A 22,477-nucleotide genomic window follows, 5' to 3' on the forward strand; every position below is an offset into this window, starting at 1 on the left:
TTGATATGACCTCGTTGTAGGTTCGGTTATGCCATAATGGGGTAATATTGTGCACGGCGTCCATGAAGTCTAGAGGTGCACAATCCGTCGTCTATACGATGGCAATTCCCTCTATAACACCTTCATAATATATTGTCTACACCTAGATGACCCAATCCTCAATTTTCTGACCCTAAGATGGGCCCTGGATCGTCTTCCTCCACCGTTTTTCGACTGTTCTCCGGTGCAAGACGTCTCGCTGATTATATAGGAGATATAATGCTCGCAGCATCTCAAATCCAGTTGTTTTGTTAATCAAAAACTCCTTCATCGACCTATTGATCGTAGATTGTAGGGCAATTTCCACTTTTCGAATTCTCTCTGACACGTCTTTAACCTCTAGACGACGTTTGACTTGTCTATTATATAATGCATCGTCCACGTTGATATCCGTGATATCTGGTACCCTAGGTAACGTTGCTTGAGGTGCATTCTGTTCTGGATTGATATAATCCCATACAGTTTGCTACTTAGCAAGACGCTTAATTTGGGTATACCAGAGTTACCATGTGGTAGGACCCGTTAGGATCACATCTGTGGATGTAGACATGGTGGAAGTAAGGTCAAAATGAGGTCAAAGTGAGAGATATGTGAGAGATAAGTGAGGCTTGAAGGATAGGACGTGATTTTTGGGAGATTCGTATGGAGGATTCTAAGGATTCTGGACGTTCTGGAACGTTCAAGGATATGCAAATTGTCGAATTCTGAGCTTGACGAGCTCAATTTTGGCGAATATGGAGATGAGGTAGAAGAATATGATAGACAATATTGTGGGGTAGGCCCACAAGATCAGTCCGAGCTCCACCCGAGCTCCACCAGGTGGAATATCAGAATTCAACGTTGAATTCTCCACGGAATATGAAATAGAAAATATATGAAGAAGGAAGAATTCTCCACACGAAAATGGGGTATATATAGCAGGATATTGCCGGAATTTTCCAGCAAACTTGCAGAATTTTCACCCACAAATAACAAACACAAACAACAAACACACAATTTATGTGTTTATATAACACAAACACATAAACACACACAAACACGTATAGATACGTGTAGGTAACACACACGTCACACGTGTGGACAGAGAACACAAATTCTGACTTAGAATTGCGTCAAAAATGGTGAAATGTGAAAATATCACAATTCAGAGGTAATTCTATGAGGCTCTAGCTGACTAGCAGGCTCAACAGAATAGAATATGAGATATCTCTAGACCAGAGACTATCTCGGAATAACCCACACGTACAGCTACGTGTGGTCAAAACGACCTAAATCGTGTCTGTCTGAGGTTGGCAGGGCAATTGGTTACCAATCTCAGGAAAAAACGACACGAATAGCGTCAAAATATATGAGGATATTGTTGTGCTTAGAGAGGGCACACCGGGCTCATAACTGTCTAAGATTGGCAGGGCAACTGGTTACCAATCTCAGGGAATTAGATCAGATGAACAAGGCAATGTGGTCAAGCTGAGCTAATTCAGGGTCTTCTCAGGAAATTCTCAGGATAGAAAATGGAGAAGAAATTGGCATTAGATTCAAACTATTCTGCCGAAAATGCGAGAACTAAATACCTGAGATTTAGAGAAGAAATCAAACAGAACAAACAAATCAAGTAAAATATCACATGATATGACATAAATGAAATAGCGGAGAATTCCGGTAAAAAAGTGCGAACTCAGAGAACACGTAAGGACTCCATTCTCTGACAATATATATATAGTAAGAGCTAAATAAAATAAAGATATATATAAGCGAAATATATACTAAGCTTAAGTACGCCTAATCCCTAATAATAACCCTAGATAGTATCCCCTAGTATAGGTTTAACTAACTCTAGCCTAGCGATTATTATATAAATTCCTAGCTATAGATATTAATAATAAGCCTAAGTATCTAAACTCCCCCCTAAATAATAGAGTTATTCTTAGTAAAGAAAATACTAGGGTATATAATATCCTTATCTAGGGGGTTACTATATATAGCTAGGTTTTTAAAATATAGGGTACGTTCTATTAGTATATAAGATAAGAGTATTTAGGCGTAATATTTATGCCTAATAGGAAGCTAAGGTACCTAGAAGAGATAAAAGCTAGATATAATACTATTATATATTAGGTACTTATAGGTAGCTAGCGAGATATAGTATATTAATTTAAGCCTAGTTAAGGGGCTAATACTAGTTTTATTAGGTATTTGTTACGGACCTATAGGGGGCCGCACCACCCGCGGGGCACTTATACCCAATCATCCTGGATGAACGGGACGACGTGTAGATCACGTGTAAGGCATGGTTCGGAGAACCATAGCCTCTCCATAACAGGATGCACGATACGTGATAACCGAAGGACACTACGATTCGGTGCCATCCTGAGAAAAGAACGATCGCACGATAAGCACGATCGCAGGATAAGGAGTATCCTGCGATAGGCCATGGTTATCGCCAATAGGGAAGATCCTGCGACGGGCTCTGCCCTACGATCAGAGATGTCCTACGATAAGCCACGGTTTGGAACCAAAAGGGAGATTCCTAGGATACAGAGTATCCTAGGATCGACAACACCCTACGACAGGCCATGGTTACTAACAACCGTGAGTATCCTACGATACGAAGGATCCTGAGGAGCTTAGTATCCTAGGAAGATAAGGATCCTAGGGAAGGATCACGTGCCGACTCATCGGGCGATGAGTGCAGCTCATCAGCGATGAGACCGGAACAGATCAGTGATGAGTCCCGGACTCATCAGCGATGCGATGGATTAGATATATAAGGAACGGTCATTACCATAGATGTATTTAGTTCTTCGCGTTCAATCATACATTGTTACTTGGAACCTACAGTTCTAGCTTCACACTTGTTTCGTATTTAAGACAAACCACCCTACTAGGAGAGGTATACTTAGTCTCTTGTCACTTGACACAGATCCTAAGCATAGCTTGACTAGGCGCACTACCTGGCGCAGACCAACAAGAGTCTACTCTATAGACCCGAGCCCGTGTAAGGCCTTCAGGTAACGGTACGGTTGCGATTGAGACTTGAGGACGAGCCTCGACGTACGTATAACGGACCATACGAGCGATACTCACTGTGACCAGTTAGCACCGCGTAACAGTATTAGTATAATAGACTTAAGTAGATTATATATATTCTTTTTATATTCTACTAATTCCTTCTATATAGTATTAATAAGTTATAACTAACTTAGGAGAGAGGACTCTACCTTCTATATAATATAGGGAAGCCGCTTCTACTAATTTCTCGCCCCTCTAAATAACTATATACTATATATATCCCGTTAGTCTAGCCCCTAACTACCTATATAAGTAATCCCCTTTAGCCTATCCCTATAGGATCTAGGATAAGATACCTAGGATACTTAAGCTTAGGTTACTTAGGCTTAAATTACTTAGGTTTAGGCTACTTAGCGTCTAGCTATTAATAACTAGGCCCTTTAGGACTAGGCTATTAAGGACTAGGCCGCTTAGGAGGCCTAGCTTACTTAGGACTAGGCTAATATAATTATTAAGACTAATTAGGTTACTAAGGCCCTTTAGGTTACTTAGGAATAGTATAATTAAGAGGGTTAGGGACTAGCTTAGTTTTGGAATTTTAGGGCTATACTCACTGCTATAGCTACTAGGGCTCTTAGATAAGTTAGTTAGGGGGCTAAGGCTACTTAGGCCTAGGGATAAGCTAGTTAGGATACTAAGGCTACTTAGGCTTAGATATAAGCTAGTCTAGATACTAAGGCTACTTAGGCTTAAGAATAAGCTAGTTAGGATACTAAGGCTATTTAGGCTTAGATATAAGCTAGTTAGGATACTAAGGCTCTTTAGGCTTAGATTTAAGCTAGTCTAGATACTAAGGCTACTTAAGCTTAGGAACTAGCTAATATAATAGCTTATAGTACTTAGACCTAGGAACTAATTAATAAATAGGCTTAGGTTTTAGTAGCTAAGTCTTAGGTGAATATAAAGGGATCACTATATATACCTAGAGGTAGAGGAGGGGACCTAATAATAGGACTACCTATACCCTTATTAATAATAGCTAGATAATATCATCCTTATAATACACTAAGATAAATAACACCATTAAGGATTCCTAGTCCTACTTAGCATAGAAGGGGTAATTAGGGTTTAAGAAGGATAGATCCTAAATCTCTACCTCTACCTCGTTCTAAGTTACTATATATACTATATAATCTTTAATCTTTAGATCCTACTTAGGATCTAAGAACTTCTTAAGTTCTAAGAACTCCTTAGGATCTAGGATCTATTTAGTATCTAAGGCTATCTTAGGATCTAAGACCTTCTCTAGATCTAATACCTTTTCTATTACTAAGACCTCGCTAGGACCTAAGTACTTAGGATCCAAGTACTTAGGATCCAAGACCTCGCTAGGATCTAAGTACTTAAGATCTAAGTACTCAAGATCCAAGTACTTAAGATCTAAGTACTTAAGATCTAAGTGCTTAAGATCCAAGTGCTTAAGATCTAAGTACTTAAGATCTAAGTACTTAAGATCTAAGTGCTTAAGATCTAAGTGCTTAAGATCCAAGTACTTAGGATCTAAGTCCTTTAGATTATTAGATTAACTAAGAGAAAGAATTATACAATTTTTCATTTAATAAAAAAGCATTTAGGAATAATATACTTATATTAAATATAATTTATAATAGTACTAAATTACATAGTATTAATTAGCAGTTTTATATATACTAAGACCATAGTTTTATGCAAAGATGGGCTTTTTATGGGCCCCTATAGGCCCCCATAAAAAGCCCAAAGCCTATAGTAGGTTAGGCTTGAGATTTACATAAAGCCTAAAGCCCATAGTGGGTTAGGCTTTGGGCCTGACTCTAGGCCTATTTTCAGGTTTTGGCGATGTCTAAGCCTATACTAACCATGTATACAGTTAGCAGTCAATAGAATAAATATCTTTTAAAGCCATCGAAGACTAATAGCATCGTTAGTCCAACCATTCGGGCTAACCTCAATTCGCCAGTCTGTAGGCGTATCGTAGAACCATGATTCAATATATCGTATGCCTTTGAATATGATCAACGGTGGCAATGTCCAGCCTAAAGCATTGACTGTTTCAATTGTGGTTACCCATTCACGATTGCCTGGCTGCAATACAGATCGACGGCCATAGTATTCAGCCCTAGTAACCACCTTTGCGGTAGTCACCAAGCCCATTGCGAAACCAGTTTCATCGAAGTTATACAGTGGCGTCTAAATAGTCTAAGACAACCTAACTTTACCGCCTTATATTCTGCCACGTTTTCTGCCAGTTAAAACCCCCTATCTAATAACTAGTATACCAGCCCTCGTTTTCAAGCACTTATTGCACCCTATAGGGCATAGTTACAGCAAGGTTTTCAAGCATATCTAAATCCATATGGGACCAAGCTTCTTGAGCCACAGAAACGACGAATTTAAGGGTCTCGTCGTTATCTGGCATACCTCTGATTTCAGGGTGTAATTCATAGATTTTAGCCTTTAAGAGAGACCAAAGGTTCTCAATAGGGTTTAAATCAGGTAAATAAGGGGGCCAGGCCATGATTTCGAATCCTTGGTCCGCTAACCAATCACGTATAACGTGCGCGGTGTGCACAGGAGCGTTATCTTATTGGAAAATAGCGCCATTAACTCCATTTAATAAAGTTAGAAGGACTCGCTGGTAAAGCTCGAGGATTACCCATCAATTAACCCCTCCACGAGGTGAATCTAGGTCTCTAAAGAGAGGGATAAGGCCTATCCGTCGACCAGTTCCCGAGAAAGCGGCCCAAAACATCTATGATTGACCCTTATGACAATCAACTACCTCGATATCTCGGAGTGCGATTTAAGTCGAGGGTCGGTTAAAGGTATACTCTCGGCGAGCACCTTTACCTTTCTCGATTATTAATTCGTCAGACCAAAAGATCCTTATCCATTTCTCAGAGTTATAATCCTAGACTTATTAAGCCCATCGAAATCGCTTTTGAGCTTGCTCTTCTGTGAGCGCTGGGCGTCGAAGACGGAGCCATTTCCGTCGATTTTCTTCGCGAAGAAGTCTCCACATCGTATCTCGACAGACTTTATGGTCAACTTTTACAAGAAGATCATGATATTTAACGCATGGGTTATCATTAATCGCTTGATGGATATTCTCCTTATCCTCCTCATTAAGCTTCTTTGGTTGGCCAGAACGAGGTAACGTTTCTTGTGAAGGCCCTTTCTGATCAGCCCTAAGCCATGTAGACTTGATTATAGAGATTGGAATTGAAGGATATCGATCGTGTATCTGCTTATACGACCAGCCAATCGATTTAAGCTCTATAAGCTTCGTACGTTCATATGGGGCCAGTTCGCATCCACGACGATGTGCGGCTATATTATCACGGCGAATTGGAGGCATATTGATATAGGAATTGTATAATATAGGGGTTAAAAGGCGTGTCTAAACGTATGACATATGTTTATACTAGCGTGGTAAGACGCGTGCTAAGGTAGGCTAGCTAGATATGGAAGGCGGTGGTAGAAGTGGTAAAATAGGGTGTCTCAGACTAGTCAGACGCCACTGTAGATATCGTCCGGTATGATACCATAACGCATAATAGTATCATTGACTAGCTGAAACCACCCACGAAGGATACGTGGGTCTTCTTGCTGTGCCCGTTGATAGTCATATCGACGCGAAAAGCGTGTTTGAATAGTCGGTGTTCGTTTGATATACTTCCTAACCCAATGGATGCCGACCTCATGGGTACCGGTGGCAGCAAGCAATAAATTGGCCATATTACGTACCATAGCCTGCCTAGGCGCTGTACCGCGGTCATCCATAGATATAATCCACTTTGTAAGCGTATCCTCGTCGATCTGGGTCATTTTGAAGCCTTTGGTGCGCATAGTTGAACGAAAAGGGTGGCCATTGATACGGTTGCGTAGCGTTGAACGCGGTACGTCATATACACGCGCCGCGGCCGTAATAGATGGTATTTCTTTTTTTTGAATAGCTTGGATTGCAAGCTCTATCCTACCTTCTTGGTGGATAGAGTCTTGTTTAGATTTAGAACGATTTGGTGGCATGGTAGGTGGTTAAACTAGAAGTCTAGAGATGGAGACGCGAAAAAATGATGGGGTGGCGGCGAGGGGGTAATGGCGGTGAAGGGGTAAAATACGTTATCCACATTTTTGGGTATTTTGGGTAACCCACGGGTACCCGCCAAGAACCCACGGGCGGGTTTATAAAAGCCAAAACCCGCGCTGGGTATCCGTGGGCGGATAAAGAGATTGAAAACCCAACCCAAACCCACGCTTGGCGAGGTCTAGTCTTGTCCCGCTACCGATTTCTAGGGGGGGGGTGGGGGAAGGGGGGATTTTAGGGAAGCCGTCCGTAAATTGGCCCTGGAAAGTCCCAAACAACACCCCTTCCTTCTTTCTTTCACTATGCGTGCCCAGAACCCCGCGAATTCCTGCTGGTCAGGCACCTCACGACGGACGTCCATCATTGCCTTGCAGCCACGTGATTTGTTCGCGTGATGAATATTTAATATACATGAATGCTTAACTCCGCCAGTTTCCGCCAGTTACATAAGCAGTGGTCAAATAGGCAACTTTAAGTACAGGAAATGCGAAACGTTCCCACCGTTTCTCCGCAGCTTTCGGGATTCACAACTCGGCCCAGGAGATTAGACCCAACAACGCCGCCGCTATGAGCACTGCTAAGCGGAAAAGTATAGTCGAGGAATTTGATACGCGGAATGCAACTCCGAAGAAAAAAGGTGTCCGTCACCGTGCTGCCCTAGCCTGTGAGGAGTGTCGCGCGCGCAAGAGACGATGTGATGGTGCAACGCCAGCTTGCGGCGGATGCATGAAGCGCACATCCGTGTGTGTGTATAGCTCTGAAATTCAGACTAAAATGTGGCGGAATAGGTAAGAGCTACCGAATTAAACCCTTTTTATTCTTTTTATCTTTCTTGAGGTAGAGGCTAATATAGGTCCTAGTATGATCCTGTCCTTACGAACTCGTTTGGAAGAACTTGAAAAGGAGGACGATTCGGTACCCGGACTTGAGAGACTTATTTCTCGCAACGACGCTTCCATCTCGGCCTCAACTCGACATCTCAGTCCGGCCGTAGAAGCCAGCGGCGATGCAGTTGGTAACGAAGATGTTCAGCCCTTGAGACCAATAAAAGCGACCTTCCCAACTGTTCTTTCTTCTGCCTCTCAAGATCAATCGTCTATCGGCGCTGATACGGTCCATAGCCAGAGACAACCTGGCATCACCTCTGGGTCGAGAAGCCCGAATGACTATAATGCTAGGAGCTTGGAACCCTGTAGCGTGGAGAAGTTGATGAAACCGATTGATCAAGCCATTGACTCTAGAAAGGGCCAAAATAACTTACCTGCGCATCCGATCTTCCCCGCAAATGCTACAATCTGTGGTCCGACTCGGATCAGTGTCACGAGTTGCTCCTGTGATCAGCTGCTAGGCGCCTCGCGATGGCGTTTACCGCTGCGAAGCACTGCAGATGATTTAGTCGCTTTGTACTTTGCCCGAGTCAATCGAATGTACCCGATCCTTCACGAGCGGACATTCAGGAAACAATATGAGTGCTTGTGGCAGTCAACGGCGAGGACATCTACGACAATAGGTGTAAGCTGCTCTGGTTTGTGCAAACAGAAAAGCAAAGGTAAAACGTTTCCTGCGATGGTGCATGCTGTATTTGCTCTGGCCTCCTTATTCGAAGCCGGAAGCCCTGAGCAAAATATCCCTCAAGCAGACGACTACTTCCGACTGTCTCAGGAGATTGACCTCTTGGATGTCCTAGATTATGAAGTGGGGATTGAACTTGTCCAGCTGGGCCTCCTGATGGGGTTTTACCTCCAAAGTACCGAACGATTCTCAAAATGCTGGAATATCACTGGCCTCACGATTCGAATGGCGCAAAACATGGGACTGCAACTAAAGCTATGCGAGGCTCGACGCAAAGGGTTGTTTGCTCCTCTTGCAAGCCAGCTTGACTGCGAGATGAGGGTACGAGTCTGGTACGGATGCGTTCTATTAGATAGGTAAGAAAGACTGCGTACAATGCGTCCCTATGCTAACAATCATGATGCAGGGAAATTTCCATGTCCTTCGGGCGGCCCTTAATGATTGTCAATAATAGACAGGCTGTTAGGTTGCCCACTTCAATCGATGATAATCGTCTTTCCGAAGAACTGGGGACTTGCAATGTTCAGTCGACAAGTGTTCCGAGCTTGCTGGAGTCGTACGTCCGAACGATCAGACTCTACGATATACTCAAGATAGTATTGGACCGGGAGGAGCTTAAAGATTCACTGAACAAAAGTCCAGATATTCAGTCACTGTTGAGACTGGATACCATGATCATGGAATGGCGCGACGCTCTGCCCTCTTACCTACAATATGACCCTTTGTCTGAAGGTACAATCTCAGGGGAGCAGCATATTCCTGGCATGACGACTACACAAACCGACTTTTCCGCTCAGGCCAAACGGCTTTACGCAAGGTATCTATACCAACATCACCCCTTCCCTAAGGCAGCCCTAATATATTCTAGATTCCTACATGTACGAGTCCTAATATTGCGCCCTGCTTTGGATCTTCTGTTTCAGAAACAACAACATCCCACTCCATCGGTCAATAAACGTTCGATGGAGGCAAAGGTTCAAGACCTGATGCTTTCGGACATTGCAACGCAATGTGCTTCTTCAGCACATAATCTAATCAAGATTCTTGATGCCCAAATCTCTATGGGGAGCCTGGTTGCCTGGTGGTACAATATTAGCTGTAAGTGCTGAGTACCTCGCCTTTTCGCCTCAGACTGATAAGTTTTAGACCTGCACACCTGTGGCAGCACACTGTTAATGGCGCAACTATCCACCCTCAACGATATGGCATTATCTAGCCAGTTGTCGGGTAGCTGGGACACTTGCTTACAGTGCATCTCGCGCTACGCCGGTGTGAGCAGCATTGCAAAAAAGTCGGTCCGCCTTTTGGAGAAAAGCAGACAATGCCTCCTAGCTGATGGGTTCTCTCAAAGGGCTATCCTAGGGCACGACCTGCCCGCCACAAGCCCGGCCATGACAATGCTGGATGGCATCTCTCACCTTCGTCCGCAACATATTGTACCCCAAAGCAAGGCGACAAGTGCCCATGAAACCTATCAGCTGAATAAAGACCTGCTACCTATAAATAATGCCGGGGAGAGTTTCTTCGATCAGGATTGGCATTTTACACAGCCTAAGGCCCGTACAGAGCAGCAGTTTCTTGTGGACGAAATGACAGAATCAGCAAGCGATGCACCGCATTATGACGGGACTAATGGGATTCTGTGGGCTGATGAGACCTGTGCAAGTTCATATTGGCCTTTTATGCCGTATCTTTCCCAATTGGAAACACTGCCCTCGGACTTCGACCCATCAAATCTCGAATAAAGGCAGTTCTTCTGGAAGTCTAGTAGTGCCTACTTTTTGAACACCCATTTCTCAAGCTTCCATGAGGATACTGAATTTTGACATCGAAATTACGACCGGGTGCATGTACCATATTTATTCTCAATAACCACAGTCATTCGAACCTACTACTTGAATTGGAGCATACCACTGAATATGACAAGACTAAGCAAGCAAGTTGCTCCTCACCTTGCTTAATATAAAGATATATTGACCAGTAACTTACCCATAGTCTTCCGCCCTTCGAGGTCCTTCATGACAGGCAAGATCAGTACCGAAAATGATGGTTAAAGAAATGACTTTGAGGAATCTCACCTTGTGCGCTTGTTGTATTGTATCCAGTGGGTACACCTTGTGTATATTTATTTTGAGATTATCTCGAATAATCAGGTTGAATAATTTCTGGGCGTAAAATTCAAACTCTTCTCTAGTGTCGATGTATCCTAGCAACGTTGGCCGTGCGACCTTAACGCATTTCGGCGAGAGACGGCTGCATTCTGTTAGTTTGCACAGTCAAATAGCGGGATAAGCGTTGAAAAGAAGAAACTAATGAACAAACTTACTTAAACGGCAGAGGTGGAACAGGACCACTTGCGTTTCCGAACCAGATGACGGTCCCCTTCCTCTTCACGGCCTCAAGACTCCCCTCCCATGTGTCCTTTCCGACAGAGTCAAACACCACGTCGACTCCCCGACCTTCGGTGATGCTGTTGACAATCTCAGGCCAATTTTTCCCCTCGACACTCCGATAGTCAATAACGTGGTCTGCACCTAGACTCTTCACCAAGGCAACTTTTTCAGGGCCACCGGTAGTACCGATGACTTTCGCACCGATTTTCTTGAGAATCTGGGTCATGATGAATCCTACACCACCAGCGGCAGCATGGATCAAAGCCCAGTCGCCTGATTTGACTTCGTACGCCTCATGTGAGAGAGCCAGACATGTGAGTCCACTGAGGAAAGTAGCAGTAGCCTGCTCATCGGAAATGCCAGACGGTAGCTTAATAGCCTTGGCAACGGCAACTGCCGTGTACTCAGAATAGCCGGCGGTGCCGAGCCAAATGACTCGATCGCCAAGTCTAAGTCCGTGGGTGTCTGTGTTGGGTCCGACAGCCACGATTGTACCGGCTGCTTCACGACCGAGAATCTCAGGCTTTGGGGATGGGTAGAGGCCCTCGCGGAAATAAATGTCAATGTAGTTGATTCCCGAAATGTGGTTTTTCACCAGGACTTGGCCTTCTTTCGGAGTTGGAACAATGCCGTCGGTACGATAATGCAGGACTTCTGTGCCGCCTGCCTCATCGACGACGACTGCTCTTTGGACGGTTGGCAACGACATGACGACGATTGGGATAAACTAGATAGAAGTCACGAATAGATATATAATTTCTCTTACTGGATTGCAAGAACTTAAAAACAATTTCGTAAGAGATCTAGCGGAGGACTGGACAACATTCCATTGGCTGTTTCGATTTCCATAGGATAGATGCACTTTCCAGCGGACCTGCGGAGTTAAGGCGGATGCGCTGCGGCGCACTCTACACGCTCCCCGGCGTTAATTTGACCGCTTGAAATCCCCACGCCTATTTGATAACGCCCCTGCTGTTCCCCAAATCTTCATAATTACGCTTGTTACTGCTAGGTGCCAACTTCCGACTCAGCATGGGTGAATGCTGCCTCAAAGGCTTTCGCTGGGTTGCCCAGCCAAAGGGCCACGAGGCCAAGCTCGGAAACAACAGCTGTTACGTGACTGGATCAAATTCCAAGGTCGCAATTATGATCATTCATGATCTCTACGGATGGAAGTTCCCCAATATTCGCGTTTTGGCTGACCACTACGCGGAGGAAGTGAACGCAGTTGTATACGTACCGGATTTGTAAGGGCTGTTCCCCGTGTATCAAATTTTTGCTAAATAACATTCCAGTTTCGCCGGCGAGGAGCTCCCATTAGCTATCCTACAAGACCAAAGCCAATGGCATAAGCTTGATCTCCCCGCATTTATCGGCCGACATTCCAAGAAGGCCCGGGAGCCTGAAATCATCGAGTGTGCCAAAGCCCTTCGCTCCCAGTACCAGCGCACCGGAGCCGTCGGATTTTGTTACGGAGGCTGGGGAGTGTTCCGTCTCGGAGCCAAGGGTAATGCTCTGGCAGACTGCATTTCGACGGCGCATCCAAGTTTCCTGGAAAAGACCGAGATTGAAAACGTCGGCGTGCCCGTGCAGATCATGGCCCCGGAGTTTGACCCCATGTTTACGCCAGAATTAAAGGCTCATAGCAATCAGATTATTCCAACGCTCGGGGTTGCTTATGATTACCAATATTTCCCGGGGCTGGAGCATGCGTTTGCTGTGCGAGGGGATCCGAAGAATGCGGGTGAGCGGAAGGGGATGGAAAGAGCAAAAACTGCCGCAGTTTCCTGGCTTAAACAGTGGTTATATGATGTCTGACGATCAAGAAGCTTTTTTAGACAAATGAAGTGGATTCAAACAAGAGTACATGCCAAATTGATCAATTCTGACTACTTGGGGGAGTATTTTAGCCTGTAATTGTAAACTCGTCCGAGGGGGAGAAGAGATATGTCGAGATAAATGATTTGGTCCGAATCAGAGTACATGAGAAATATTGCGATTCTTGAATTAGCACTTCATCAGTCCTGAATTATTTCCTCCAGCGCAAGTTCCTTCCTACAAAGCTCTATGCTATCGTCCTGGAGATGCTGATAGAAGTCAATCTCATCTAGAATTGTGCAACCCAAAATACTCTCCAGCTCGGCTGCTCTGGAGGCAGTCTTCTGGATAGGCGATGCTGTAGACTGATCAAGAAGATTAGACTTGAAGATTCCAGCCGCAGAGAGTGGCAGAAAATCTTCGTAGGTAATTGGCTCGTATTCAATGTGTCCCAGGTGTAGCAGATGCGTGAGTGAAACCCTCGAAGTCAAAATCTCTTCTCCCGTTGCCTTCCTTCCTGCTTCGGTTACACTGTAATGAAAGTAGACAAGCCCACGGACTCGAAGCTCCTCCCATGTATCAGGGAACTTTCGAAAGGAGTTGTGGAGAATGTCGCTAAATTTGTGACCGGAAACATTGGCTGCAGTTCGAACTGCAAAAGAGTGCAATTGGTCGTAGAGCTCACGTCCTTTTTTCGTCACAGCTGCACCGCGCTGCTCGACTTCACCGAAGCGCGCGGTATGGGTGCCACGGACTGCTTGGCTGTCGCCTGTGGCAAAGTCTACTCGCTCTTCAAGAGCTTGGAAGCTCGTTTGACGCAGCAGAATAGGACACTGTCGTGTTGGGGGGCCCTCAATCACTTCTTTTGCTGGAAGGCCCCGTCGAATCATCTCCCGCTGAACATGGTCAATATCAATGGTTCTCGGAGTGAGATGGTTGATATGGGCACTAGGAAAGCAGACGATATCGGCCACTATCGCGTGCTCTGCTTTCAGTTTGAGGTAGTTGTCAATGGAGACTGTTGACTTGGAATGCCATTTGAAAACTTTCAATGCCTCAGTGATAAAATCATTGACTTCCTGCGCGGACAACGTGTTTTGGTTTTCCGCATGATCCAGGATCTCACTCAACCGTGGCGTAAATAAGTTCCGTTGACTCAAGATGTCATCGACTGTTTTTCGAATGTCGGGAGAAATCAAGTCTTTTCGTAAGACAGTCGTGAATACCCGAAATGGGTTTTTGCTGAGGGCGTCGTTATCGATGGGCCGAAAGGCAGTGCCGTAAATAGGAAATCCGACCATATTCAGATCATAGTATCCCACGGGATGCATGCCAAGAATGGCAAAGAGCCGTTTGATCATTCGCATCTCGTGCTCCGTTCCGAGTCGGATCGCACCATGGCGCTCCAGTTGATTGCGAAGCGGGAGTTCTTTGGGATGTTCCCCTTGTGCCTTGAGCACGGAGCTATCGACATCTCTCACGATTTGGACCAGATCTCCATAGAGAGGGACCTCTGTCCGATACATATCGGACAGCGCTTGGGTGAATCTGGTCCGGAGATCATCCGCATTCCAACTGGAAAATTAGTTAGCAATAATTCTTCCCTCCAAAAGGTGAAGTGACTCACCCCAATGGTTGCATCTTGAATTCTCTATACCGGTTATAATCAAAAATCAACTACCGAGGAACGAAGTCTACGTCCGTCGGTACCAGTCCTAAATATCTACCAGTCCTAAATATCTACCAGTCCTAAATATCTACGGAACTTACAAATTTCACATCTATGGGGGCGGAACGAATCGGTGCTCTGTGTTCCACGATTCTCCACTGAAGCGCATTTAGTCTGCAAAGTATAAATGGTTGCGGAGATGTTGCGGAATATCCGCACTAACATCCTAGGCTCACATTTGTAAAGGTCATCGAAATGTGTTCATATTTCTCTCTATCGTCCTTTTCTATAAGGCTATCTCATCTTTTTGCCCTATATCATTCATCCACAATGTCTTCCTGGGAGCGTCTGATTCGATTTGAAGACCAGACTGGCACCGAGCAGTTTGGAGAGCCGATTATCCGCGCCGATGAGGCCTCCTCCCTGGATGAATTGGTTGCAGGCGGTAAATTGACGGCGAAATGCCTGATTGGATCCGACATCTTTGCCCTGTCTGCTTCAATCAATGTGGCGAAGGTGAAGAAGATTCTTCCCCTGCTCTCGCCCAGTCAAGTCCCACTCGTGAAATGTGTCGGCCTCAACTACATGAAGCACAGTAAGTACCACCGGATTTCTTCATACCCTCAGGTTGTATTAATTATATGCAGTCAAGGAAGGAGGTCGCAAGCCTCCTCCATATCCTTCGATCTTTATCAAGCCCAGTGCCTCTGTGGCTGCATACAACGAGGATATTCCGATTCCCAAGCTGGCACAAGATGACCAACTCGACTATGAGGGTGAGCTGGCCATTTTTATTGGAAAGACCGGAAAAGATATTCCCAAAGATCAAGCCCTCAAGCACATCGCGGGATTCATCGTCACCAACGACGTCTCCGCCAGAAAGTGGCAGCGGGATCCCGCTTATGCCGGTGGCGTTCCCCAATGGTGCTTCAGCAAGGGGTTCGACAAATTCGCTCCGTTGGGACCTATGCTTGTCTCTCCCCAAGTGCTTGGAAATGCTGGAAACCTCCAGCTTCGGACCTTTGTTAACGGCGATTTACGTCAGGACACAAACACGAATGACCTGCTGTTCAATACCGAGGCCATTGTTTCGTTTGTCAGCCAGGGTACTACCTTGGAGGCGGGTACCGTAATAATGACTGGTACTCCAGCTGGTGTTGCTATGGGTATGAAGGAGCCTCTGTGGCTGAAGGATGGGGATGTGGTAGAGGTAGAGATTGAAGGCCTAGGAAGCGTGAAGAATAAGATGGTCTTTCTGTAGATATCGTTTGACTGAATAGTTACAATATTCATTGGCCTTTCAAAGCAGGATATACCATCTCATTATGTCATTTCTCCAGATCAAACTGTCTCGTAACTAAAGACACCGAAAGGAAAAACGAGTCTGATGAAGCTAGTGCCCAGGCATTGTCTCGAATGATTTTACGTGATCAGCGGCGACGTCTACCTTTCTGGAGGCAAAAAACTCGACCTTGTATGGAAGACGACTCAGACTGAATCATGCATCAGCACACTTCCATGGAAGAATATTTCAAGCAAAATATCACTTACCCATCTTCGAGCAAAGACGTGCGGACAATGAAATGACTTCCACCATGCTTCATAGGAATAGTCCACAGAGTACAACCACACTGGGAGCAGAAAACTTTGTGTTTCTCATTGCCACTTAGATTGTCTTTTAAGATCCAAGTCTTTAAGAGTTCTGGGTGTTGTTTGAGCTCAACATGCTCCTTCTTGAATTTGGCAGACTAATAAAGGTCAGCATGACGTAGAGTGATGAGGAGCCTTTAAAGGTGTGTGAGCTTACTATTTGACCAGTGGCCCCGGCATTTTTGGAGCAATGAGTACAGTAGCAAATGAAGACAACCTCTGGTTCGCCTTTAACACAAAACTGAACACCTCCGCAGAGGCAGGCTCCCTTCATGCTTGGCACCATGACGGTTTTCGGATTATTTCGGTGCTTTCTAATCCTTGGGATCAGAAGAATTCTAATGCTTCTCAATCGTCGGCTTTTATTTGCCGAGTCTCCCTAGTTGTTAAGCTGCGGCATCATCCGCCATCTCTCCGCAACACTCCCGCCTACCCTGATAGAGGCGAAGCGGCTCCGCTATCTCACTAGTATAATAGTCCGGGTTACTCAATAGTATGGAATAGATTATACAGCTTACTAGCAATCAGATTCAAGCAAAATGCCTCCCACTACCAACTCCTCCGTGCAACACTACTACGACTCGCTTTCAAGCAAAGATGTCTCTCCCCTCTGGACTGTCCTCGACAAGATGGTCCCTCCCAGACCAAATCCTCCTAGCACTGTTGCTATGTGGCGATACGACTCTCTGCGACCTCCGTTGATGGACGCGGGAGAATTGGTCACAGCTGAGGAAGCAGAACGTCGAGTGCTTATGCTCGTAAATCCGAGTCGCGAAGCACCTTATACGACAGACACCATCTACGCCGGGCTCCAACTGGTTCTTCCTGGAGAGACTGCCCCCGCCCATCGCCATATGGCATTTGCCCTACGATTCATCATCGAAGGCTCTCATGGCTTTACCGCTGTTGAGGGCGAGAAGCTGATGATGGCGAGGGGAGATGTAATCCTGACACCGACTTGGACCTGGCACGATCACGGCAGCGAAGGAACCGGTCCTATGGTCTGGCTGGATGGTTTAGATCTTCCTCTTTACCGATTTCTGCCGGTCAATTTTGCAGAAAACTATGAGAAATTGAGATACCCCAGCACGCTTACTGCTAAGAGCAAGCTGAAGATTCCCTGGTTGACGGCTGCAGCCAGTCTTGATGCTGATCTCTCCACGTCCTATACAAAATACGAGTATCGGTTTGAGGATGGATCCCATCTCTCGCGAACTCTCTCAGCACAGGCGGAGCGAGTCGCTGCTGGAAGTACAACGGCAAAGTCGCAGGAGACCTGCTCGTTCGTGTACCATGTCTATGAAGGAACCGGATATTCCAGTATTGCAACTCCTGGTGGGAAAGAGGAGAAGGTTGAATGGAAGGAAAAAGATACATTTAGCGTGCCAGCGTGGAGCAGCATCTCGCACACCTGTACGATGCCCAATGGGCAGGCATATTTATTTGCTATAAATGATAAGCCGATCGTGGAGGCTTTGGGGCTATGGAGGAAGGCGTGAACTCTTGTTTTAGGCTTAAAAACGATCAAATTCATTCTAGTTAAAATCCCTTGATGTAAATTCTTCGGGTTCTAGTTTCTGTATCCCCTACTGAATGGTCGAAAAACGCCCGATGGTGGCCACACTCCACTGCAATCACGGAAAACCTAGCTTGATATAAAATAGACATAAATGCATTTACAGGTTTCATCTGCGTACTCCATTGTTGTACACTTTTATGTATGTTCAAAAACTGACTGCAAGATCCAGAATCCATATATTTGAAGCAAGTTGGATTGTATTTGAACCACACGTGCAAACTCCAATTATATATAATCCGTAGTTCCAATCAAGGGCTTCCCAGACGCCATTGTCTCCATAAAAGTCTTTGGAGATTCCTTCTCAAAGAACATCTCCCCACTCAACAGACTCCTCGAGATGACATCAACCGCAAAGGGGAACATCTCCTTCTCATAGGCCATAATTGCCTGCTGCGTAATTCCCAATTCCTCTAGCTTATGAGCAAGAATCACCGAGTCTCGCATCGCACAGTTGGCTCCGTCTCCAACGAATGGTGTAGTGACGTGCGCCGCGTCGCCAATAAGGGTGACACCAGGGACAGACTCCCAGTTCAAACGCTCGGGTGGCATGTAATACATCAACCACTGACGGAAAGGGCCGTCACTCTGCCGGATGATATCCTGCATCTCTGGTGAGTAGGATCCGAAGTATTCCTCCTGGAGGAGGAATTTCTTTGCCACATCGAAATCGGAGAAATCCACCTTTCCGCAAGTGAGGAAATTCTCGGGCTCTTGAAGACCGATGTCGACACGGTAATGGCCATCGCCTTGGCGAGAGTTGAACATGTGCTTGCCATCTCCCATGACTATCATGGAGCCCATGCCGGCAAGTGACTCCATTTTAGGGTAGAATGGATTATCTGGGAGGATTTTCGTCGTGATGTAAAGCTTGTCGGAGTAGACTGGTTGGGCAGAGGTCACCTGAGTCACGTTAACAGAGCATAGAGGTAAAATTGGAGGGCACGAATCCGTACCAAATGCCTGATCTTGCTCGCCATCCCGTCAGCCCCGACGATGAGCTTGAAACCAGATGCCGTGGTGCCATCGGTGAAGGTGATTACCACCTGGCCATTCTCGTCTCTCGCCGCGCTCTGCACGGCCTTGGACCAAACGACCTTCTCATCGGGAATTCCAGTCAAAAGCACCTTCCGAATAGCCCAGCGATCAATTTCCGGTGCATCGCGGCCTTCTCCAAACCTGAAGAGCTGCTCACCCTTGTGGTTGTACAAGATATGGATGGTGGCGTCGCCGACGCGCGAGTGCTTCTTGAACTCCTCAAACACACCACCCTCACGCATGGCACGCTGACCGCTGCCAGGATGTAAATCCAAACATCCTCCATGTGGAGGAGCGTTCCTCTGAGTGCGCTCGTAAACAATGTAGTCAATGCCCTTTTGCTGCAAGATAGCTGCAAGAGCCAAGCCCGCAGGACCACCACCCACGATCGCGATTTGTGGTGCCATAGTTTTCCAGGGATAGAGATTCGAGAAATGAGAAACAGTGTGGAAAAGCTAGCCTACCCCAGGAAATGCTTCCTCAAAAGTCCATCCTCCAAGAAGCTTAAAAAGGGGTCTCTGGAACTTCGCGGATATAAAGACCCACTCATTACTGCGGAGTTAATGCGGATGCAGGACGGAGATGTTTGCAACCGGAATCTACCTCGGTTTGAGCAGAAGATATTGCCAGAAATGTGTGAAATCAGTTTGCGGGGTATTCTGAAACATGGGTTAGCCTCGAACTGATCCCCCCACTCCCCGAGTCATCCATGGCACACAGAGTTGCGAGTTTTTGATAGTTTCACTTGACTGGAGAAACTCCAATTTCTGGTTCACATACAATAAAATTGCTGGTTTCCTAGCTAAAATGTTCAGCTGTATGACGTATACTTCGAGGATAGGTCACGTGCGGTGAGTTAGCTCAATTAGGATACGGGGGTGGTAGTCTTTCTAGTTATTCTCTCTCTCTTCTGTTTTATTCCTTAGTTTAGGACTTTTCCAAATAGTATACGAATTATCTCGTACTAGCCTATAATATACATGTCAGATCTTCTTTCCTTTTTCCTTAGTTTTAGAGGCCTAGTAGTATCGATATACTATCATCGTTATAAGAGAGTATCCCATAAGTAAGACCTATATCCTAATCGAATGAACTACTAAACCGAACTAACACTACCACGCTCATCCGACTAATTATAGCTAGAGAAACCCTGACCCTAAGTTACCGCGGTTAACGCGTTACTAATATGTATAGTACTAGTCGCCTTAATAGTAACGAAGAAATTCCTCTAGGTCTAATTGATTTTAAGAATAATGAAATAAAAAAATCTGTCGGCCGGCGGGAGGGAGGTGCTACCACGGTGGCTTCGTGTGGTTCCCCCCTTTGTCGGACCGTTGTTCTTATCCGACTAGACTAGGACTGACCTAGTCGGACAAAGTCCTGCACTCCAGCACCAAAGGGATGTAGATCTTCCCACCGAATTACGGCCCTGCCATGAACATCTGCCAGACATCCATCAGTTTATCAAACAGCTCTGGCTTGACGAGCGCCTGCAATGCATATCTCCTTCCAGTTTTCTCAGGTGCTTCACTAGCAACAAATCCCGACAGATCTTGATCTCCTTCCATTGGAGCCTCGTATACCATCGAGCCCTCTGCAGTCCCAGGTTGGTACTCTGCCCACGGCTTCTCCCCATTAACGAAAGTGGTCAGGTCCGCGGCAAATCTTTCGGCACTGAGCTGTTGCCCGCGTGAGAGGTACTCTGCGTAATTCTGCAGCACAAATGCAATATCAAGAATATGCGTGGCATGACCTTTCCATGGTCCATCCCAGGGATTGGGGCAGTTGAAATTATACAGCAGAGCCTCTGTCTCTGGGATAGATGACAAACTCCATGCCTTGGTAAATGACTGTGCTGCTACGGCAAAACACACGTCGTTGCCAAAATTCAAAACATTTTTCGTCGATTCCGGGGTGTTGGAAGAAGATCTTGGACTCAGATCGTATGCTGCGGCGATAGCTGATGCAATTTTTGAATCCACATTTTCAAACGCAGTGGATAAACACTTGACAAGAGTTTGAGAGAAGATATCGGTTCTTGCTCCCAGACGAGGAGCAAGAGCCATTGCCTAGTGAAGTTAGGATGCCGATCAGTGTGATTTCCAAGACAGAAAGCCTATGAGGACAACTTACATCCATTTGACAGTCACCCATGATGATACGCCTGCAATGCTGGATTCCTGGAAAAAGTCTCTTTACTTCAGCATCATCGGCCAGGGTTTTGAAAGTGGTAATCTCAGGAATGAAGTCGCCGTCCACCATGGGTCCGAGGGGTATTTGGCGTCCAACTTTGGCCGTCAATTCGCTCATCGGGACTTCAAGGATCCTTTGAACCTGCTCTGCAGGTGACAGATCTTGGATTTCAAATATATCTGCAATCCTTGCGAAGGATTTCTCCAGCATTTCCGGTGTACGAGCGCGTAGCAGCGATGTTCCACTCATTCCGATTAGTTGATGGAACAAGAGCTCGTTAGAGTGAAGGTGAAAGCATCCAGATGCTATTCGAATCAGCACCTGGTGCCTGAAATTCAAAGGCTCTGAAAAGAAACAACGCACCACCACCTGCACTCTCTCCAATAAATGTAACCCGGTCAGGATCGCCCCCAAAGCCACTGATATGGCGCTTGACCCAGCGGAACGCTAGTCGCTGATCATCCAAGCCGTTGTTAGGCTTATACCCTGCTGCTTTCATAGCAGCAGAATGGAGAAAGCCGGGGACTCCAAGACGGTAACTGATCCATATCAGCAAATGTTCATGGGAGCACCAAGTGAGACTTACTTGACTGCAACAACAATCATCGGCTTTTTCAACTCAAGACTCTGGTTGGTAATCCGAGCAAGGTCATATTGGGGATACGAGCTACTCCCAGTGACAAAGGCACCCCCATGAACCATGACTAGTACCGGCAACGGGTCAGTATCCTTCAAATTAGGAACTGCAATGTTCATAGTCAAACAGTCTGTGTCGGACTGGGGGTATTCTGGAAAAGGCAGCGAGTGCTGAAGTAGGGTTTGCTCCCATGCACATCCATTTGCAGGACTCAAGGGAATTGGCCTACATATGGATAGATTAGTCACCGGTAACGGGAAGGTTATCTCAAACGCACCCTAGTTTGGTAGCATCGAGCACTCCATCTCTATTGAGATAGCCACGATCGTATGTCTCAAGGAGCACTCCGCGAGAGAAACGATCCTTTAAAGTTGCATATTGCACACCGAGATACTGGACCACCGTAGGTACATTATTCAGTCCCTTGATGGGACCGATTGTTGGGTGCTGTTTTGTTTGGTATGCCATAACGTCAGTAGATTGAAATCTTCGATATCCGCAAAAGAATGAATGAGGTAGTTAGTCAGTTTTTCAACTGATGAACCCACACCCGCATCTCCGTTACGGAACCGAGGACCGATTCCGAGGCACCGCGTTGATATGCCATGCCGCCTTAAACCCGCACAGGCTGAATCATCCCGCCGCTATCCCCGACGCCCAGACGATGTCGATGCACAAAACATATGAGCATGATTTAAGACCAGGAGATGATCCACGGAAGAAATCAACATCCGTCTCAGAAGCTCTTTCAATCAATCAC

General features: G+C 45.9%; 9 protein-coding genes across 9 annotated transcripts; 4 read left to right on the top strand and 5 right to left on the bottom strand.

Moving 5' to 3' along the window:
- Positions 1 to 7,738: 7,738 nt before the first annotated feature.
- Positions 7,739 to 10,488, top strand: N7484_010259 (transcription factor domain-containing protein; the record flags this gene model as incomplete). Its single annotated transcript, XM_057120646.1, has 5 exons — positions 7,739 to 7,959; positions 8,032 to 9,099; positions 9,150 to 9,560; positions 9,612 to 9,841; positions 9,890 to 10,488. 5 exons carry the CDS (start codon positions 7,739 to 7,741, stop codon positions 10,486 to 10,488), a joined length of 2,529 nt encoding a protein of 842 aa, XP_056970201.1.
- Positions 10,489 to 10,700: 212 nt separating this feature from the next.
- N7484_010260 (quinone oxidoreductase family protein) lies at positions 10,701 to 11,863 on the bottom strand (the record flags this gene model as incomplete). The annotated part of the gene is made up of 3 exons (XM_057120647.1): positions 10,701 to 10,757; positions 10,822 to 10,996; positions 11,070 to 11,863. Coding segments are annotated over 3 exons (1,026 nt in total), but the record flags the coding sequence as incomplete, so codon positions are not given.
- A 305-nt stretch (positions 11,864 to 12,168) lies between these two features.
- On the top strand, positions 12,169 to 12,954 carry N7484_010261 (Alpha/Beta hydrolase protein; the record flags this gene model as incomplete). Its single annotated transcript, XM_057120648.1, has 2 exons — positions 12,169 to 12,383; positions 12,432 to 12,954. The coding sequence occupies 2 exons, from the start codon at positions 12,169 to 12,171 to the stop codon at positions 12,952 to 12,954; spliced, it is 738 nt and encodes a 245-aa protein (XP_056970203.1).
- A 200-nt stretch (positions 12,955 to 13,154) lies between these two features.
- N7484_010262 (uncharacterized protein) lies at positions 13,155 to 14,595 on the bottom strand (the record flags this gene model as incomplete). The annotated part of the gene is made up of 2 exons (XM_057120649.1): positions 13,155 to 14,529; positions 14,582 to 14,595. The coding sequence occupies 2 exons, from the start codon at positions 14,593 to 14,595 to the stop codon at positions 13,155 to 13,157; spliced, it is 1,389 nt and encodes a 462-aa protein (XP_056970204.1).
- Positions 14,596 to 14,953: 358 nt separating this feature from the next.
- N7484_010263 (fumarylacetoacetate hydrolase family protein) lies at positions 14,954 to 15,884 on the top strand (the record flags this gene model as incomplete). The annotated part of the gene is made up of 2 exons (XM_057120650.1): positions 14,954 to 15,218; positions 15,271 to 15,884. The coding sequence occupies 2 exons, from the start codon at positions 14,954 to 14,956 to the stop codon at positions 15,882 to 15,884; spliced, it is 879 nt and encodes a 292-aa protein (XP_056970205.1).
- Positions 15,885 to 16,016: 132 nt separating this feature from the next.
- N7484_010264 (GFA family protein) lies at positions 16,017 to 16,559 on the bottom strand (the record flags this gene model as incomplete). The annotated part of the gene is made up of 3 exons (XM_057120651.1): positions 16,017 to 16,116; positions 16,175 to 16,371; positions 16,431 to 16,559. The coding sequence occupies 3 exons, from the start codon at positions 16,557 to 16,559 to the stop codon at positions 16,017 to 16,019; spliced, it is 426 nt and encodes a 141-aa protein (XP_056970206.1).
- Positions 16,560 to 16,812: 253 nt separating this feature from the next.
- Positions 16,813 to 17,772, top strand: N7484_010265 (cupin domain-containing protein; the record flags this gene model as incomplete). The annotated part of the gene is made up of 1 exon (XM_057120652.1): positions 16,813 to 17,772. One exon carries the CDS (start codon positions 16,813 to 16,815, stop codon positions 17,770 to 17,772), a length of 960 nt encoding a protein of 319 aa, XP_056970207.1.
- Positions 17,773 to 18,077: 305 nt separating this feature from the next.
- Positions 18,078 to 19,294, bottom strand: N7484_010266 (FAD-dependent oxidoreductase; the record flags this gene model as incomplete). Its single annotated transcript, XM_057120653.1, has 2 exons — positions 18,078 to 18,752; positions 18,806 to 19,294. 2 exons carry the CDS (start codon positions 19,292 to 19,294, stop codon positions 18,078 to 18,080), a joined length of 1,164 nt encoding a protein of 387 aa, XP_056970208.1.
- A 1,014-nt stretch (positions 19,295 to 20,308) lies between these two features.
- On the bottom strand, positions 20,309 to 22,185 carry N7484_010267 (Alpha/Beta hydrolase protein; the record flags this gene model as incomplete). The annotated part of the gene is made up of 5 exons (XM_057120654.1): positions 20,309 to 20,956; positions 21,021 to 21,385; positions 21,444 to 21,619; positions 21,667 to 21,942; positions 21,995 to 22,185. The coding sequence occupies 5 exons, from the start codon at positions 22,183 to 22,185 to the stop codon at positions 20,309 to 20,311; spliced, it is 1,656 nt and encodes a 551-aa protein (XP_056970209.1).
- Positions 22,186 to 22,477: the final 292 nt, after the last annotated feature.

This window comes from Penicillium longicatenatum, assembly GCF_028827895.1.
Source record: "Penicillium longicatenatum strain IBT 33135 chromosome Unknown contig_6_segment0_segment0, whole genome shotgun sequence".
Taxonomy (NCBI): domain Eukaryota; kingdom Fungi; phylum Ascomycota; class Eurotiomycetes; order Eurotiales; family Aspergillaceae; genus Penicillium; species Penicillium longicatenatum.